Here is an 18,292-nt window from a genome sequence, read left to right on the forward strand (position 1 = left end):
TCGGTGATGCCATCCAGCCATCTCATCCGTAGCCCACTCCCACTTTTTTTTTTTCAAATCAACCAACTTTTTATTCTTGAAAGGATAATACTAAAACATACAAGTTTCCAAGTCACCAGAGATGGTTTGGATTAAAGTAATTGGAAAGGGAATGCTACTTAATCTCATTTCTTCCGTGTCATCTGACACCTGGTATCTGATATTTTAGGAATGACAGGAACCATAAAAAGTGAGAAAAATAAGACTGTGTACAGATCAAGCCAGCAATATTAGATGTTTCTGAAAAATAACTTTTATTCTGAATCAGTGATAAGCTACATATTCATCTGCCACTATTTCAAGTCACAATTATATTGACATCTCTCCTTTGAAACAATGAACCGTTTTTTCTACTTTCCAAACAACATTTGAAAGCAAATAATTATTCTAAAGATAAAGCATCAGAAACAAATTCTCTCCACCCAAGGTGACTTTAAGTTTCAGATCACAACATTTTAGAGATACACCATTTAATTTTTCCTATTTTTACTTCTTGGCAGTTTTTTCAAACTGAAAATTTAAACTATGACAAGAAAAGCATTCAAAACATAATACAAATATATACAAGAATACAAGAAAAGTTTAAAACAAAAATATTGTATTGCAGTATCTCCAAATATGATGTGTTCTTGAAATGACCAAAAACCACAGGGTGCAGGCCCGCAACGCTCTCACATCCTACACAGATCTATGTTCATCTCTCTTCATATATATGTGTTTTTATTTTGCCTTTTGGTGCCTAAAGTAACTGAGACTCAAAAAGATACTTAATATGACATGAAAAACAGGGTACCTATGATTTTTTTACATCCTAATCTGAACACATCTTAATTGGTGCAATATTACTCTTAATAATAGGCAAGCGATACATATGAAACGACATACTATAATACAATGTTTTCAGAATCAAACAATTTCCACAATGACATGAAAAAGCTGCAAATTAACTCACCTCATTATAAAGTGAAATTCTCATATATCATAGTAAGAATGCTACTATTAGAAGCATTCTAAAGTATCTCATTTTCTAGTGTAGAAAGGTTATGGTAGAAAAAATAAGGTGCATTTTTTAATAAGCCACCAACAGACACTTTATAGTGCCTGACACATATACACCCAGTGCAAACTATCCAAGAAAATAATCCTTATTTTAATATGAGATGTTTCACTACACAGCTCGACTAAAGGTAAAATGAGAAATAGCTTTCCATCATTAATATGGCATAATCACAGACAATTCAATGTATATATATATATATATATATATGCGGTCAGTGAAAATAAAGAATAACATTCCATCCTTTGATTTATTGTTTTTAAATTCTACCTTACCTTTTAGAATTGTTCCCAATTCTAAACATTTAGATAGTTTCCTAGTTTCCATAGCTAACTAGAAGACTAGATATTTTGATGGTCAGCTACTAGAGATTAATGGTCCACTGGCGATACCCTCGCTGTGTTTCTTCTTTACTATGAAACCATAACCCTCTATTGCTATTGTTTCATGCAGCACCAACCCAACTTCATTTTTCCCTAAGAAAAAATAAATATATAAAGAAGACACTGTGAGGCATATATTCACAAGGTCTCAATTTCTTAAAACATAAGTATGGGTATATTTATTTCTCTCAAATGCATACAAGACAATAATTACACAGCAACAAATCTTTAGTTCAACAATGATTTGATTCAAAAGCATTTGAATGAAATTTACATAATTTCACATCCATACCCTTGCATTTTAAATACTGTAAGTAAAAAAGCCCCCCAAATAACCAATTCTTATATTTCCTATTTAGTCCTCTATACATCCAAACTTTAAAAAGTTACAAACTGAACATTATACAGAACATATAAATCATGTTTAAAAACTTGAGGTTTTTTAAAATCACTGTTCCCCAATATGATTCATAAAAGTCCTCATGCTGACAAGTGCAGTCCTAGGTGGTAAAGTAAACTGGAGGAGGGGAAGAAAGAAGAGACAGACACAAGTTTGCTGTCTTAATATTTTACTAATCCTGTCAGTTAAAAATGGTGATGTCATGAGAAATAACAGTTTAGGTTTAATATGAGGAATGGACTCTGCCTCACAGTTTGAGACATGCATTTCAAGTATTTTCCTATTTGATCTGAGCTCCCTGCAGCAAACTGATGCTGAAAGAGAATAACTATTTTCTTCCATACATTCGCTCAATGTCCGCCTGGTAATGTGTTTTAAGCTCTTTTCGTTTCAGCTTGAAGGCATCTGTCACCAGACCAGTTTCAGGGGTCCACGGTTCAGGGCTCAAACGAATTTTTACTGGAATTTCAAACTTTTCCAGACTTGCTGAGGTTGTGGAAAAAAGAAATTAAAAAGTAAACACAGAGCCATGAAAAATATACAATTAAAATTCTTAGCAAACAATTTTAACTTCCTCCGTCTCCACACAACCATCAAAATGTAAAATCTACAGCTAATAAATCTCACTTCTAAGCAATTTATCCCTCAGAAATACTAGAAGCAAAACATATATATATATAAGAATTATAATAGCAAAAAACTGTTTAGAAAATCTACATGTCCATCAACAGAATGAGTTGGGTAAATTATGATATAGGCATAAAATGTACACAATTCATTCTTTAAAAATAAGTTAGATCTATTGGTATGGGTATATAAAGATACTTACCATATATTGTTAGGTTTAAAAAAATGATTTTGCCTTGTGTTTGAACACTACATAAACTTACATGCAACTAGATGTGTAGGATGAGGATACAGATAAAATAAACCATATGCTCGAGGGGCTAGTATCCAGGATTAAAAAAAGGAAGTGTCACTTTTGATCTTATACCTATTTGTTTTCTTTGAATTTATTTTTAAAAAATCACTTTAGAGGGCTTCCCTGGTGGCTCAGTGGTAAAGAATCCACCTGCCAATGCAAGAGACACAGGTTCAATTTCTGATCTAGGAAGATTTCACATGCCTCAGAGCAACTATGCCCATGCGCCTCAACTACTGGGCCAGTGCTCTCGAGCCCGGGAGCTGCGACGACTGAAACCTGAGCGCCCTGGAGCCCGTGCTCCGCAACAGGAGAAGCCATGGCAAGATGAGAAGCTCAAGTGCTGGAATGAGAGGAGCCCCAGCTCTCTGCAACCAGAGAAAAAGCCCACACAGCAACAAAGACCCAGCACAGCCAAAAATAAAATAATTTTCTAAAAATCACTTTAACAACTAAGAAATAATAAAGTTAAAACAGAAATCTAGTGACTGAGCCAGGACAGTCACCGTGAGCTCTGAGGAAAACTGTGTGCTCCCTACTGTGTTTCTCACACACCGCTCGATATCAAGGAGATCCACAAGAGGGGAAGGATAGGGGGTGGTGGGGGAATGAGATCTGAAGAAGCACGTTTCCTTATTAAGGCTGATTTACTTTCCCAGCACTTGTTTCACAAATATTTACCAGCAAAAATTATTGTGTAAAATGCTTTAGTAAACATTGTTTTAAAATACAAAAATGAATAAAAATGAATAGTTTCTGCTCTCAACTGGTATACTATTGGGAAAGGGGTAAACACTTAGCCATAATAATACATACATTTTAAAAGAATTGAATTCAAGATATAGATGCCTTAGGAAGAAAAATGATATATTAACTCAAATAATAAAGTTTTATTCTTCAAAGATTACAAGTATTTCAGGAGTGGTTTCTAACTGGAAAAGCCACCATGAGAAAAAGCAGTACAGTAGGGACCAAGCATTAAAGGACACGAGTTTGACAGCACTGAGAGGCGTGGAGACTCGCACGCAGGCCCTGGAAGCCCACGCTCAGCTATAAACACTCAGCACTGCACTCATGATCGGACTCAAAACGATGCTAGCAACAGCGATATCATCAACACCAGGTTTTAGAAAAATGAACAGAGCAACAATCACATGACCAGTTGGGGAAATGGGGACTCTAATAAAAACTATGAGTATTTCTTCCTTATTTTGTTGTGAATATGTTTGTATATATGGTAAGCAAATACTTTTGTTTTCTTCCCCTCATTCTCTTGTCATAATATATTAATAAGTTAACTTTATATCACAGTATTTAAGTTACAGGATATCAAAGTAGCAGAGTTAAAAAATCACTCAGGGGTGTGCAAACACTTCTGGAGAAAAGGTTCATGTATTTTCAGTTGCACACAAGATAACTGTTTAATGTTAGGTGACAGTCTGACTTTGTTACTGTCTTTACTTGGAACTTAAACTATGGTTTAAGGAAATGTATGTGGGTGCCAAGCTGACAACAGGAGGACTGTGGTGGTTTTATGCCTCATCTGGACTAGGCTGGAGTTCCCAGTTATTCAATTTGAAAGTGGTTTTATAGATATGGCTAAGTCAGTTCAAAGACCTTGAGAGCTGAGCTGAGGCCCCCTCAAAAAAGAAGCAATTCTGCCTATGGACAGGGGCTTTGACCCCTGCCTAAGAGCTCCAGTCCACTTTTTCAACAGTCTGTCCTACAGATTGCCAGTCTGTCCAGCCAGCCCCCAGTGAAAAGGCAAACCAATTCCCTACCTGAAAAGTTTCTATAGTTAAATATATTTAACCTACTGATTCTGTTCTCTGGTGTGAATTGAATATAGACTTGGCTTAAAAATGAAGTTGGATCCCTTCTTCACATCATATATAAAAATGGATTAACTCAAAATGGATTAAGGACCCAAATATAAGGACAAAAACTACAAAACTCTTAGAAGAAAATAAAATATTTACTTGTAACTTAGATTAGGCAACGGCTTCTCAAATGTGAAGTACAAGCAACCAAAGGAAAAAAAGGAAATTGTTTCTTATAAAAATTAAAATTGTTGTACTTCAAAGGATACCATCAAGAAAGTAAAAACACAACCCAAACAATGGTAGAAAATACTTACAAATCACATATCTGATAATGGATTTGCATCTAAAATATATAAAGACCCATATAGTGACAGATTTTATTTTCTTGGGCTCCAAAATCACTGCAGATGGTGACTGTAGCCATGAAATTAAAAGACGCTTACCCTTTGGATGGAAAGCTATGACAGACCTAGATAGTATATTAAAAAGCAGAGACACCTCTTTGCTGACAAAGGTCCATGTGTAGTCAAAGCTACGGTTTTATCAGTAGTCATGTACAGATGTGAGAGAGACCACAAAGAAGGGGGAATGCCAAAGAAGTGACGCCTTCGAATTGTGGTGCTGGAGAAACTTGAGAGTCCCTTGGACAGCAAGGAAATCAAACCAGTCAATCCTAAAAGAAATCAACCCTGAGTATTCATAGGAAAGACTATGCTAAAGTTGAAGTTCCAATACTTTGGCCAGTAAAAGGAAATGAAGTGTTGATACACACTACAACAAAAATATAGAGATGAACATTTCATGCTAAGTGAAAGAAACCAGTCACAAAAACCCATATACAATATGGTTCGACTTTTACAAAATCTCTAGAACAGGCAAATCTACAGAAACAGAAAGATCAGTGGCTCCCAAGGACTAAGAGGTCTGAGGTATGATGAGAAGTGCCTGCTGATGGACACAATATTTCTTTTTTGAGGTGATGACAAAGACAATGAGGTGATAACAATCTGAAACTGATATGGCAATGTGTACAATTCTGCCAACATACTAAAAACTATTGTATACTAAATGGTTGAGATGTTTGGTGTGTAAATTATATGTCTGTTTACAAAATTTATTTTTAAAAAATATATATTAAGTATATAAACTTTAAATTATGCTTAATTGTTTCAGTATTCTACCTTACGGAGAAACAATATAGGTTTCTAACTTAATTCAGCATCAGTGCAAGGATTTTGAGTTACCTAGAAAAGCTGGAAACTATATTCAGGCTGACATGCTAAAAAACATAATTACTCCTGAAATACAGGGTCAGAATAACTTCATCTGATTAAATGAGATCTACATTTTTCATTATCTTGAATGACATATCTAAGGAGAATAAAAATGCACACTTATATTTCACTTAACGCTGATGACTCAGACAGTAGAGCTGTTTTTATTAAACCAAGAATATCAAACTACATCTCTCTGTGCCCACTCCACAAAACACACATACACATACAAAAGGGGTAGAGCACACATGATAGCAGTGTAGAAAGAGTCTTGGACAGTTCACTGTGGGCTGGGGTGTCTGGGAAGCCCAGCAGGGCCTTGGAAACAGCAGAGCAGAATGGAGAAAGGGCCAAACCGGAAAACAGAAACTGTGAGAAGAGAACGTTCTGATACGTGTACATCAGTGGTGGGCGTGGTGGCCTTGTGTGTCCCCAGAGGAGCTTGAATGGATGGGGGTGACAAGCATGTTCTCCAAACTAATGGTAGGAAAATATGATTGGTTTCTGAGCAGGAAATGTAACCTAAGCCCTTGTAACAAAAACAGAACAAACAAGTTAAAGTATTCTCTCCCCATCTCAGTCCCAGAACCAGTTACCACTCTCACTCACCTGAAATAGCAGCTTCAGAAAGCACTTTCAGTACCTCATTCTCCATTTCACAGCTGTTACACAGCTCCTCCCAAGTCCCATGAAGTCCTTTCCTTCGTGCTAGTTCTGTTAGTTCCTTTTGATTTGGCACAACAAATCCGATGACATAAGAATGATAACTGAAATACATAAGGGACAACTTGGTTAGGGCACTAAATGGCACACCATGTTAACTGTGGTTACTGATTACACTCAAGTTTAGAAGCCAACTCTCTACCATTTTAAAGAACATACATAATATTTGCCACACTTACTTCATGCAACAGCCACTTTTACTGTCTGATTCATAACACGTTCTGATGCTTTGGCAGAATTCATTGCTAAATAAACCTTAATCTGACATTTCATGATGAATTTCAACTATGTATATAATAACTATTATGAATCATGCTTTTAAAAGAAATTAGAAAATTTAGCTTTAAAAAGTCAGTAATTCACATCAATAGACTATAAACGAAAATAAAAGCTAATGAAAGTAAGAAGCTGTTTTTAAGAAAATCTGGCAACAAGTCAAACTAATGTGATTATATATTCTTTTATCATGAGAATTTGTATTCTAGAGGAACTCTAAGCACGCCCACAGAAAGCAGTCACCTGAAGAAACGACAGCATCATCAGAAGAAAGACAGTCCTGGTTAGTATCACACCAGAAAATCCAGAACTGTTAGCATCACTAAAGAAAACACTTCATGACTAACAGAGGGCAGAATCATTTATAAATCGATATGGTAAATCTCTAAAGTGGGCTGTACCTCAAACTCTATTTCTAAATTGGTTCTTCTAATACCAGATTTTATTTTTTCACAGTAAGTATTATGTTAACTGCAGCAGTAAGTCTTCTAGGCTGGCCACAAAACACCCAACCACTACCACTGGGGAATGATTGCCACACACAGTAGTGTTACGGAAAAATGTGAACAGTGTGTCAATCTGAAATTCCAACACATTTCCCAAGAGTGCATTCCTGGGATTAACTTTAAACTCTCCTTCCCAGCTGCCTCTGAATCATCATGGGCAAGAGACGCTATGTGTTAAGCCACAGCTTAACCTAGCTTAAGGGGGGAAGGAAGCCCTCCTTTGGGGTTCCTGGGGCTCCAGGCAGGCTCGAATAGAGAAGTGGTAGTAAGAACTGAGCAGAGCACTGTTAGCCGACCAATTTCCTTCTTTACTCAGCTCTCCTCTAGACTGGTTGCGGGAAGCCTCCTCGTGTAGAAGGACAAGTAGCTCAGAGAACCAAAGCAGCGGGAAGGAGGGTTTATTTTCTTCACCTTCCAATCACATGGGATTCTGCACCAAGATGTAAAACAGAAATCAGACAGAGGACAATATGGAGAGGAGCATCACAAGGCAAGAATCAGCCAGTGACTGTAACGAGAAGAGGAAAACCCATGAGAAGGAAGAGGTCTTAGTATAATTTTACAGAGAAGGCCAGCAGAGAAAGGAAGGGCCGACAGCATTACCAAATGTTTTAAGCAGCATAAATTCTATGCTCTTACCTGTTTGCATATGCACAAATGTTATCTATTAGTGGGAGATTCTTCAAAGCAGCCTCCACCTTCCCAAGAGAAACATATTCTCCTGCCTGTAGTTTTACAAGGTCCTTCTTACGATCTGTGCAAAAACAGGGCCAGGAGCAGGGCACATTGGAGGATAGTATCAACACACCTTTAATACATACAAATACTGGCTATTCCCCACAAATACTGGCCATCCCCTACATAATTTGCAATCAGTTAAGTTCCTTATAAGAGTTATGCTGAAATTTAAAACACATAATAAAATGAGGCCCTTATTTCTGTACCACTGAATACATTTTTTTAAAAAACTTAGCTTCTTAAGGGACCCCATCCTCAGGGCTTCGGGTACGTTCTGCTCGACAGATTACGTCCACGGGACACATTAATGCCAGAAAGGTCAAGAATATATACTCAAGTGCCCTGTGAAAGCTCACAGTCTATCTGAAGAGAAGCAGGATGAAAAACCATATTACTTCAGTACAACATGGTAGTGCTAAGTGTTCAGACTCTCCAACTTGCTGATTTTGGAAGAATTCCTGCAAGTGAGGCCTGAACTGAGTCTTCAGAGAAGACTGAGCAGCAGCCAAGTGGAATGGCACTGGCAAAGAACAGAGCTGTGCCAGTTTGCATTACTGCAGCACAAAAGAGATGGGGGCAGATGGGTGAGCGGGGCCACCCTCAACTGAGCCTCTGGGAGCCACTCAAAAGTTTCCAGCAGGAAAGCAGTCAGGGAGATAGGGGTTCAGTAATCACGTGGTGGCCACGAGAGGGTGCATTCAGCAGAGGTAGGCACTACAACAGAAGGAATTTCTTGCAACAGGGTGGCAAAAGGTGCAGACCTGACCTACAATTACAGAAACAGGAAGAGATGGACAGAACGATCTTGAGGCATATTTTATAAGGTAAAGTAATGGAATTTGGATTAACTATATGGGAGCTGGCTGCAGAGGCTGTCATCTCCTGCCAGTGTCTAGATGGCATGACTGGGATAGAAGTGCCATTAACTGAGACAAAGAACCCAAGAGGAGAAGCAGGAGAATGTATTTTTCACCTGTCAGTCCTGGTACTGAGCTGCCAGGCATTCCTTAGCTCTCAATGGCAAGGGAAGGAAATGCTTCAGACAGGCAAGAGTCTTGCCCAATAACCTCTACATACACAAAAATGATGGCTTCCCAGGTAGCTCAGCTGGTAAAGAATCCGCCTGCAATGCAGGAGACCCGTTTGATTCCTAAGTTGAGAAGATCCCCCAGAGGAGGGCATGGCAACCCACTCCAGTATTCTTGCCTGGAGAATCCCCATGGACAGAGGAGCCCAGTGGGCTACAGTCCATGGGGTCGCAAAGGGTTGGACATGACTGAGCAACTAAGCACAGCACACAAAAATGAATACTCCCTACTAAGAACTCGACTCTTTAAGGGTTATCTAGTAGTAATTAAAAATACCACTTCTGAACAGACCTTAAGGCCTCATAACATGTCAAGCCTTATAAATTCCATACAGTCCCTCTTGTGCATTTTTACACTCCAGGGCTGATACAGAGACCATACCAACATTACAGAAAGATGAATTCTTACACTATTAAACAACTTCTCTAAATATACAATCTCTTTTTTGAAAAGACACTACAGGAACATCTACTTAAAGAGAAACAGTATCAGCTGGCTCACCAATGATCTTCAAACAACCATCAGGGTCAAACTCCCCAATGTCTCCAGTACAGAGCCACCTCTGTCCATTTTCATCTTCAAAAAAATCAGCTTTTGTTTTCGCTTCATTTTTGTAGTACCCCATTGTCACATTTTGGCCACCAATAAGAATCTCACCCCTGGGATGTGGTTTATCGGTATTAAAGTATCCACCTAATAAACAGAATAATTTAGAGTTAATTGAATAGTTTTATCCCTCACACATCAGGTGAATATTTGAAACTGCTAGTTTCCAAATAGGGACATCTGATTTTGATCCAATTAGGGTTTCTCAAAGTAAGGCAGACACTATGAACAAAATTCATCATTAAATCTAGCTACAAATTTTCAGTTACTTAACCATAAGCACTTCTGCTTTCAAACTACTATTCCGAGAAAAAAAATAAACGCAAAAACCCAACATCTAGTGTATAAAACAGTTACATATGTACTATGCAGGTCAGTTCCTTTAAGGATTCTGTAGAGATGCTTAAATATCATACTAATTAACTGATAAAAGTGCTAAATTGTGCATTTTGAGAATCAATCTCAGTATAAAGTCAAACTAGCATACATTTAGAGGATTTATTCCTTACAGATAACTTCAGAATAGTTCCAAGCTTATGAAACATTTTCACTAGTTTTGCTAAAAGACAGCTGAAAAGTGACACCCAAGGCTTAGAATCTCTTTGTATAAAAGAAAAGTGTATCCAAACAAACCAGAAATAATATGCACATGTTAATAGGATCAAATATTTTAAAAATGACTAGTATTTAAACAGAATGAGCAAGACAATTTTACGTAATTATAGTAAAAATTTCCTTCTGATAATTTTGGGTTGAAGCCGTCAAAGAAGAGAAAGAAAAAAGAAAAGAATAGGTAAAAATCTTCCATTTCACAGAATGAATTTTGCAATTTTGTTTCTATAAAATATGATCATTTGCAACTTATGGGCATTATTCATTTAATACATCTTCAAATTTTCCCCATAATTCTTACTTGCATTTATGTAATAAAACAAGCAAAAAAAAAAAAAAACAATTCTTCAAAATCATCTCTGAAACAAGCATAATAAATTCACTCACAGCTCTAGATAAAAATATTTCTATTTACAAAAGACAAAAGTAAGCACTTATGGGTGATTTTATATTCTAAAATAAGGAAGAAAATGAAGTACAATTCTAATACTATACAAATTAATGCTCTGGGGTTAAAACAGGTTATTACCTTCCTCCCAGTTCTTTAATTTGATTTCACAGCAAACTAATGGTGCTCCCACTCTGCCAGTATTGTAGTCCCACACTATGACGTAAATGAAAAAAAGTATTTGATTATGGTAGTTAATAAATTGCTTCACTTTTTTTTAATTACAAAGATTTATCCCAAAGCTTAGATATCCCCAGAGAACCTTTACAAGCAGAAGTAGCACACTGGTGAACCAGGCTGTGTAGCCCACACTGAGGTGTTTTGTTTCTTTAATCTTAAGTGGTTATAAACAAGACACTTTACAGAAGAGTACAGAATCTCCAAGAGCCGTGGGTCCACATTTCCAGCACAGCAACAACTATAGCCCCTAACGGACAGGACAGGCCTGCTCCAGTTTTCCCAGATTCCATACCATCACATTTTCGTACACCCACTAAGTAGCTGCTTGGTTCATGACTCTGCCTTCCCTGTTTTTAAGGATGAAAGAGTACAATGGTTTACAGCTATTCCACTTTCTTACTCGACTTAACACAGCTTTGCAGGACAAATAACCTCTCCAGTCTTCAAAGTGAGACCTCTGAAGCTCCCCTCACCTCAGCTTACGCTACCATACCCTATTTAAACTCATACAGTAAGAGTTCAGAGGCCAGGCTGGAGGTTCAGACTGTTCACTTTCAAAGATCTGGGGCAAGACTTCACCACTATTATGAATTACTACTGCATTAGGTTTCCTTTTCAAGGACCATTCAAATATCAGAAATAAAAGTTTGATACATGATACTTTACAGATTTATTTACAACATAAACCATCACTGCTTAATCGCACAACCAATGGAAACCTTAAAAATCAAAGAAATTACAGCTCCTTGGGAATTGAACGTGCATGTTTTTAAGAATGCTTGTGTGTTTTCTGCAAACCAAGACTTACAAGCAGCTTCCAAAAATATGAAAATGATAGAGGACATAACAGAAAACTGGAAAACATGGAAGTAGTGCAGGATAAACCTGGCATAAGAATGGTACACAAAATCACTTAGGGCAAAGAAAGGAACATGAATAAGGTTTAGTGTCTACAAATATCTAGAGAAAACAAAGGAGAAGCATAATTTTTTCTTGAACTTGAGAACAAAGTAACTTTCCTCTATAAAAGAGCACATGGGGCACTAGAGAGTCACCTGGGAACCACCTGGGTGATGGACCAGTCACCTAAACTCGTCACCATGATAAACTCTGGGAATTAGATTCTCCAGACTAAAATTAGATTCTCTAGTTTTTCATTGCACTTATTTTAACACAGACCACTCACCTCAATAAACATTTCTGAATTTGACCCTTTTATAAACCTAAACAAACACACTAATTTTTCTACATAAAAAGAAATTTAATAACTGATATAAGATCATATATGCATACAATACAGCTAATGCTTGTTACTTAACCTTCTTTTCTAGAATGCTGCTGCTGCCATTAAATGCAAGTAGTTTTTAATACTACCTATCATAAGTTTAACATGAAAAACTCCTCTACATGAACTAGTGACATTCAGACATACCTAATACATTCTGAAAACTGATTTCAACAATCACAGTACTTGGGATTTACACAAATATTTTAACTGATTTTCTATATATTTGCAAACAACAACCCATACCAAAAGGGCCAGGAGTTGTACCCCAGCCTCTGTTATAGGCACCACTCTTCAGACAACACTAACCTTCTGTAATTGTTCCAGCCCCACAAGATTCAGTGAGTCCATACCCCTGACCAACAGGACAGCAAAAACAGATGTTCATGAATCGCTGTGTGGTTGCAGAAAGTGGAGCACCTCCACACAACAGAAGTCGAATATTTCCACCTAGCAAGCCTCGAACTTTCCGGAAAATAAAGCTAAAAAAAAAAATCCAATCACAGAATTTTAAAGCTGAATGGGATTTTCCAAATCATTTAGACTAATCTCCCAATTTTGATATATAGGAACACCTCGAAGATAATTTAGGGTTTGGTTCCAGACCATAGCAATAGAGAGACAATCACAATAAAGCAAGTCACTTCAATTTTGGTATCTTGGTACATACAAAAATTATGTTTATACTATACTGTGGTTTATTAACTGTGCAACAGCAGTATGTATAAACAGCAATGCATACCTTAATTAAGAAATACTTTATTCTTGGCAAATGCTAACCACCTGACAATAGAGGGTCGCCACAAACCTTCCATTTGTTTAAAAAGAAAATCACAGTTACTTGTGAAATACAATAAAGCAAAGCGCAACACAATGAGGTGTGCCTGTGAGACGTTGAGACCAAGTGATTTATCCAAAGTCACAAAGCCAATTTAAGAATTCTCTTGACGCACTATTTAAATCTAAATGTCTATCCAACCAAGTTTACTTGACCAAGAAAATGTGATTTTCTCTTAAGAACTGCAAGAAATATTAGAATTCAAAATTGCCAGGTTTAATTTTGTATAGTAACGGAAATCCTTTGCTTATGGCCAGAATAATTAGTTTTATATCATTATATAATACATATTAATACTGAATAACTTGACTGTATCTTCATGAAGTTTATTATTAAAAGCAAATTATTTTTTTGCTTTAGCTTATTTCATTAGAAATGTATACATATCTGTAAATAGCAATTTAGCTCTTTAGAATTTCACTAATTCAAAGTATCCGGTAAATTTAAAAAGGAAACAACTCTAATATCTAATTGAAATGCTTCTGAAAATACACTAAATAAAGAGACCGCTTACTACCTTGATGAAAAGAGGGGAAGGGTTTTGTCTGTATTTTAATAACTTTGAAAAAGGCAAAGATCAAAAGGCAACCATTTAAAATATGTGTGTATATAAATATATCTAATATATATGTGTATATATAAATATATATGTGTGTATATATAGTAGTGATAGTCACTTAGTCGTGTCTGACTCTTTGCAACCCCATGAACTGTGGCCTGCCAGGTTCCTCTGTCCATGGGATTTTCCAGGCAAGAATACTGGAGTGGATTGCCATTCCCTTCTCCAGAGGATCTTCCTGACCTAGGAATTGAACCCAGGTCTCCTGCATTGCAGGAAGATTCTTTACCATCTGAGCTACAGGAAAGTATACAAATACATATCTGTGTATATATAAATACATATATATATGCACATAAACATATGTGCACATATATATATTATGTGTGTGTATAAATACGTATGTATTATATATACATATATGTATATATATGTGCACATGTATTATATGTGTGTATAAATACATATGTCTTACATAAATACATATATGTATATATATAAATATATATAAAATAGGTTTACAAAGCAGTTATGTATCTCACTGGAGAGATTAGTAAAAGGCAGGAAAAAATTATAAAGCTTTAAATGTGACACATTTGAAAACTATTAATATCCCCATAAAAAGTAATTTGAATGTCATCATACTGTTATTTTCTAATTTCTCAACTACTTTACAGTTAAATATACTTATCCTATTAGTGCCATGGGGGGAGGGGTGGAATAGGTCACAAAACGTTTAATACCTGGTTGCCATTTTCTATTCCTATCAAAATAAATTTAAAAGCAAAGAGAAACTACTTCTCAAAATAATTAAAATCATGTAAGTGGGCACCAAAGATATAAACACACTATTAGTACAATAAAATTTTTGGTGATATTTTTCAAATAACTGCTCATATTCTTATGCGAGATGGAATTTTTAGAGACCCTTAAGATAATTAATGTGAACAAATGATCAAATTATGACGGAGGAAGAGCCTTTTACGCACCTATCACACAGCGGAGTACTGTGCCCTTTTGAAATCTGTTCCATTTTGTAATTATAGGCCAGAATAAACAGATTGCGTTGAAAACTGCTCATTTCATTCACTTTATTCATGACATTTTTGTAGATTCGATCCATGATTTCCTAAAAATATACAAATGACTTAATATAGTCAATAATGCTCTCAGCTACCTTATTTAAAAGCTTAACATCAGATTACTATTTCCATTAAGAGAGACATTTTAAAAGAGACATTCTGTCAATAATAAACTTTTAAAATAGAGCCACACTTTGTTTAAAAATGAGATTTCAGTAAAAGCAATTTTTAATAGATGTTTAGCAATAGTAAAGAAAGGGGAAATATTAAAAACCTTAGGGCAGTAATATGCCACCACTGATTCTTTACACTGCTTTGTTTATTTATCTTACTTGTGTGTGTACTCAGCTGTGTCCAGCTCTTTGCAACCCCGTGGACTGCAGCCTGCCAGGCTCCTCTGTCCATGGGACTCTCCAGGCAAGAATACTGGAGTGGGTTGCCATTTCCTTCTCCAGGTTATCTTACTTATTCTGAGCTAAAAACTAAACTCACTAAATAAATGAACATCTATATGAAACGACTTTTTAAATTCTCCTAATTTTATCTTATGAAGATATGAAGTACTACATTCTTGGCTCACAAAAACCATGGGGTTATTTTGCTTGCTGGTTTTGATTTTTAATGCTGCACCCAGGAAAAAATTTCCTTGCCTGAACTGTATTTTGCTTGCTACTGCTATTACTATGACATACACTTTACTGACTTGAAATAGTTTCTCTCCACAATTTTATACTATATTTAATATTCATATGAATCAAAAATTTAAAGAAAGATATTATTAAGGAAACTACATACCTACTGAAACTTCAAAACTACTGATCATTTATATTTGCCTTTAGAAAAACTACATAATAATGTGAACATTATTATGTGAACATTTGGTGTGTGCAGCAGTTCAGTCGTGTCCTCCCTTTGCAACCCTTTGGACTGCAGCCTGCCAGGCTCCTCTGTCCATGGAATTCTCCAGGCAAGAATACTGGAGTGGGCTGCCATTTTCCTCTCCAGGGGATCTTTCTAACACAGGGATAAAACCAGTGTCTCTTGCATCTCTTGCACTGGCAGGCGGATTCTTTACCAGCTGAGCCATCCGGAACATTTGGTATCCAGTTAAAATTCAAACAAAATCAGAAAGTCTAATGTAAAATGTACATTAGGGGCACAGAGAATCACTATCGCCCCATTTCTACTGGTCTCATTCCCAGGCCCCTCCCTATGCCTGACATGAAATTAAGATGCATAGTGCTTCTCTGTCAGTCATCCAGTTGTGCCCAACTCTGCAACCTCATGGCTGCAGCCTGCCAGGCTCCTCCGTCCATGGGATTTTCCAAGCAAGAATACTGGAGTGGGTTGCCATTTCCTTCTCTAGGGGATCTTCCCAACCCAGGGATGGAATCCAGGTCTCCCACGTGGCAGGCAGACTTTACCATCTGAGCCATCACAGAGATTCTCGGACAATTCAAAGTGGCACCAACTTCTCTGTCACTTTTTTCTGGTGTCTAGGCCAGACTCTCCCTAAGGGACTCAGGAGGTGTGATTTGCTTAGGAGGAGATGATCTCCAACCTTTCCTCCTATCTCCTGCTGGGCTTCAGGTCTCTATTAACAGCAAACAGATATCACAAAACTGATTTGAGCAAGCAGCTCTTTAAGGAAAGGAACTGATAATATCATATGGAAGCTGAAACTACTATTAAGTTGACTGCTTAATAAACAAGATGAAAAAGATAAAACATGACAGAATAAATACTTCAGAGCTCAAGATAACATAGGTAACAAATAAGGAGTAAATCCTACATAAACTACCTTGTCAACAATGTCTTTTCCACTAGCAGTTACATTCTGGAGATGCTTTTTTTTTTAGCACTCAATATTGATTAATGGTCAATTCTTACCGGGACAGCTGCCATCAGTGTTGGTTTCAACATGGATGTATCTCCTTTGCTTCCTTTTTTTATTTTTGAAGACTACAAAGAGAAAACAGGTTTACATAAAGTGATCATTATTTTAAAAATTCAATGAAACACTTAAAAAATATATTTCAAAATTCTGTAATTTTAATCTGTGATGTGACATGAAAAGTCGCTCAGTCGGGTCCAACTCTTTGTGACCCTGTGGACTATACAGTCCGTGGAATTCTCCAGGCCAGAATAGTGGAGTGGGTAGCCTTTTCCTTCTCCAGGGAATCTTCCTAACTCAGGGATCGAACCCAGGTCTCCCACATTGCAGGCAGATTCTTTACCAGCTGAGCCACAAGGGAAGCCCATTTTAATCCACTCATATTCTAAATAGACCTTAAAAGGCAAGTTCTTTTGAAATGATTAACTGTTATCCTTATAGTATACTGTCATACTGAATGAAAATTGTGTTAAAGATCATTATGGTTTCTTAGTATCTCAAGGAGAAGGCAATGGCAACCCACTCCAGTACTCTTGCCTGGAAAATCCCATGGATGGAGGAGCCTGGTACGCTGCAGTCCATGGGGTCACTAAGAGTCAGACACGACCAAGCGACTTCACTTTCACTTTTCACTTTCATGCATTGGAGAAGGAAATGGCAACCCACTCCAGTGTTCTTGCCTGGAGAATCCCAGGGGCGGGGGAGCCTGGTGGGCTGCCGTCTATGGGGTCGCACAGAGTTGGACATGACTGAAGCGACTTAGCAGCAGCAGCAGCAGTATCTCAAATCACAGAAATTCCTTTACCTGATCTGCTAAAGTCTGTGGTGAAGAGTAGCCAATGCGGCATCCATGGGAGAGACAGACAAGCTCAGCACTTAATTCTAAGACGTGGGCCAGAGGCAAATATCCAATGTAAACATCTTTCTCCCTAGAAGAAAAGGAAGATGCAAGAAGCAACAGTCAGGTGCTGTTTCTGTGAAAAGTGACTCCAGCGGGAGCAGCTTTAAAAGGCAATGGGAGGACCCTCTGGGCTCCATGCATGCACGTGTGTGTATGACAGACCCTGGGGGTGTCAGGAGAAAAGCATTACGATACAGCTCCATCTGAAGCTGAGGAGGCAGACACACAAGAAGTGGCTCCGTTTCCAGTCCTCCTGGAAGGTGCTCCCTAACTGAGCGCTGCACAAGCAAAGCTCTACAGCAGAAGAGATCAGGACTCGGAGTGGGTAAAAACATGAGGGATTCTGAAGCACAGAAGAAATCCCCCAAGGAGGGATTTGACAACTAATGGCATATCAAAAAGGACCGTTCAAAGAGAATCCACAATTGCCTGCCAGGAATCTCAGGAAGAGATTCTTGTTCCGAAAGTTAAATTATACATTATATAACAAAATGTATATGTATACATGTGCATATTATTTCAAGAACTGTTCTCATTCTCAAAATATGAAGGGCAACTTCCTAGAAGGAACTAGTTGCTCTTAATTTTTTTCCTGAAAGTTTTGCATACGTAAGAGATTTCTATCTGCATCCCCAAATTCAATTCCACAGTAACATGT

At 37.2% G+C, this 18,292-nt stretch overlaps 1 protein-coding gene across 1 annotated transcript in view; it reads right to left on the reverse strand.

The window, feature by feature from the left end:
* Nucleotides 1-269: 269 nt before the first annotated feature.
* Nucleotides 270-18,292, reverse strand: part of ACSL3 (acyl-CoA synthetase long-chain family member 3) — a 75,169-nt gene continuing 57,146 nt past the window's right edge. The window contains exons 7-15 of the mRNA XM_010837067.1: nucleotides 17,539-17,662; nucleotides 16,730-16,801; nucleotides 14,747-14,886; nucleotides 12,670-12,842; nucleotides 10,977-11,051; nucleotides 9,731-9,922; nucleotides 8,043-8,157; nucleotides 6,508-6,665; nucleotides 270-2,365 (exon numbers count right to left, since the gene is read on the reverse strand). Coding sequence (XP_010835369.1) covers nucleotides 2,208-2,365; nucleotides 6,508-6,665; nucleotides 8,043-8,157; nucleotides 9,731-9,922; nucleotides 10,977-11,051; nucleotides 12,670-12,842; nucleotides 14,747-14,886; nucleotides 16,730-16,801; nucleotides 17,539-17,662 — 1,207 coding nt within the window. The 3' untranslated portion in view covers nucleotides 270-2,207. The remainder of the gene's footprint in view (nucleotides 2,366-6,507; nucleotides 6,666-8,042; nucleotides 8,158-9,730; nucleotides 9,923-10,976; nucleotides 11,052-12,669; nucleotides 12,843-14,746; nucleotides 14,887-16,729; nucleotides 16,802-17,538; nucleotides 17,663-18,292) is intronic.

This window comes from Bison bison, unplaced genomic scaffold, assembly GCF_000754665.1.
Source record: "Bison bison bison isolate TAMUID 2011002044 unplaced genomic scaffold, Bison_UMD1.0 scf7180017864068, whole genome shotgun sequence".
Lineage (NCBI taxonomy): Eukaryota > Metazoa > Chordata > Mammalia > Artiodactyla > Bovidae > Bison > Bison bison.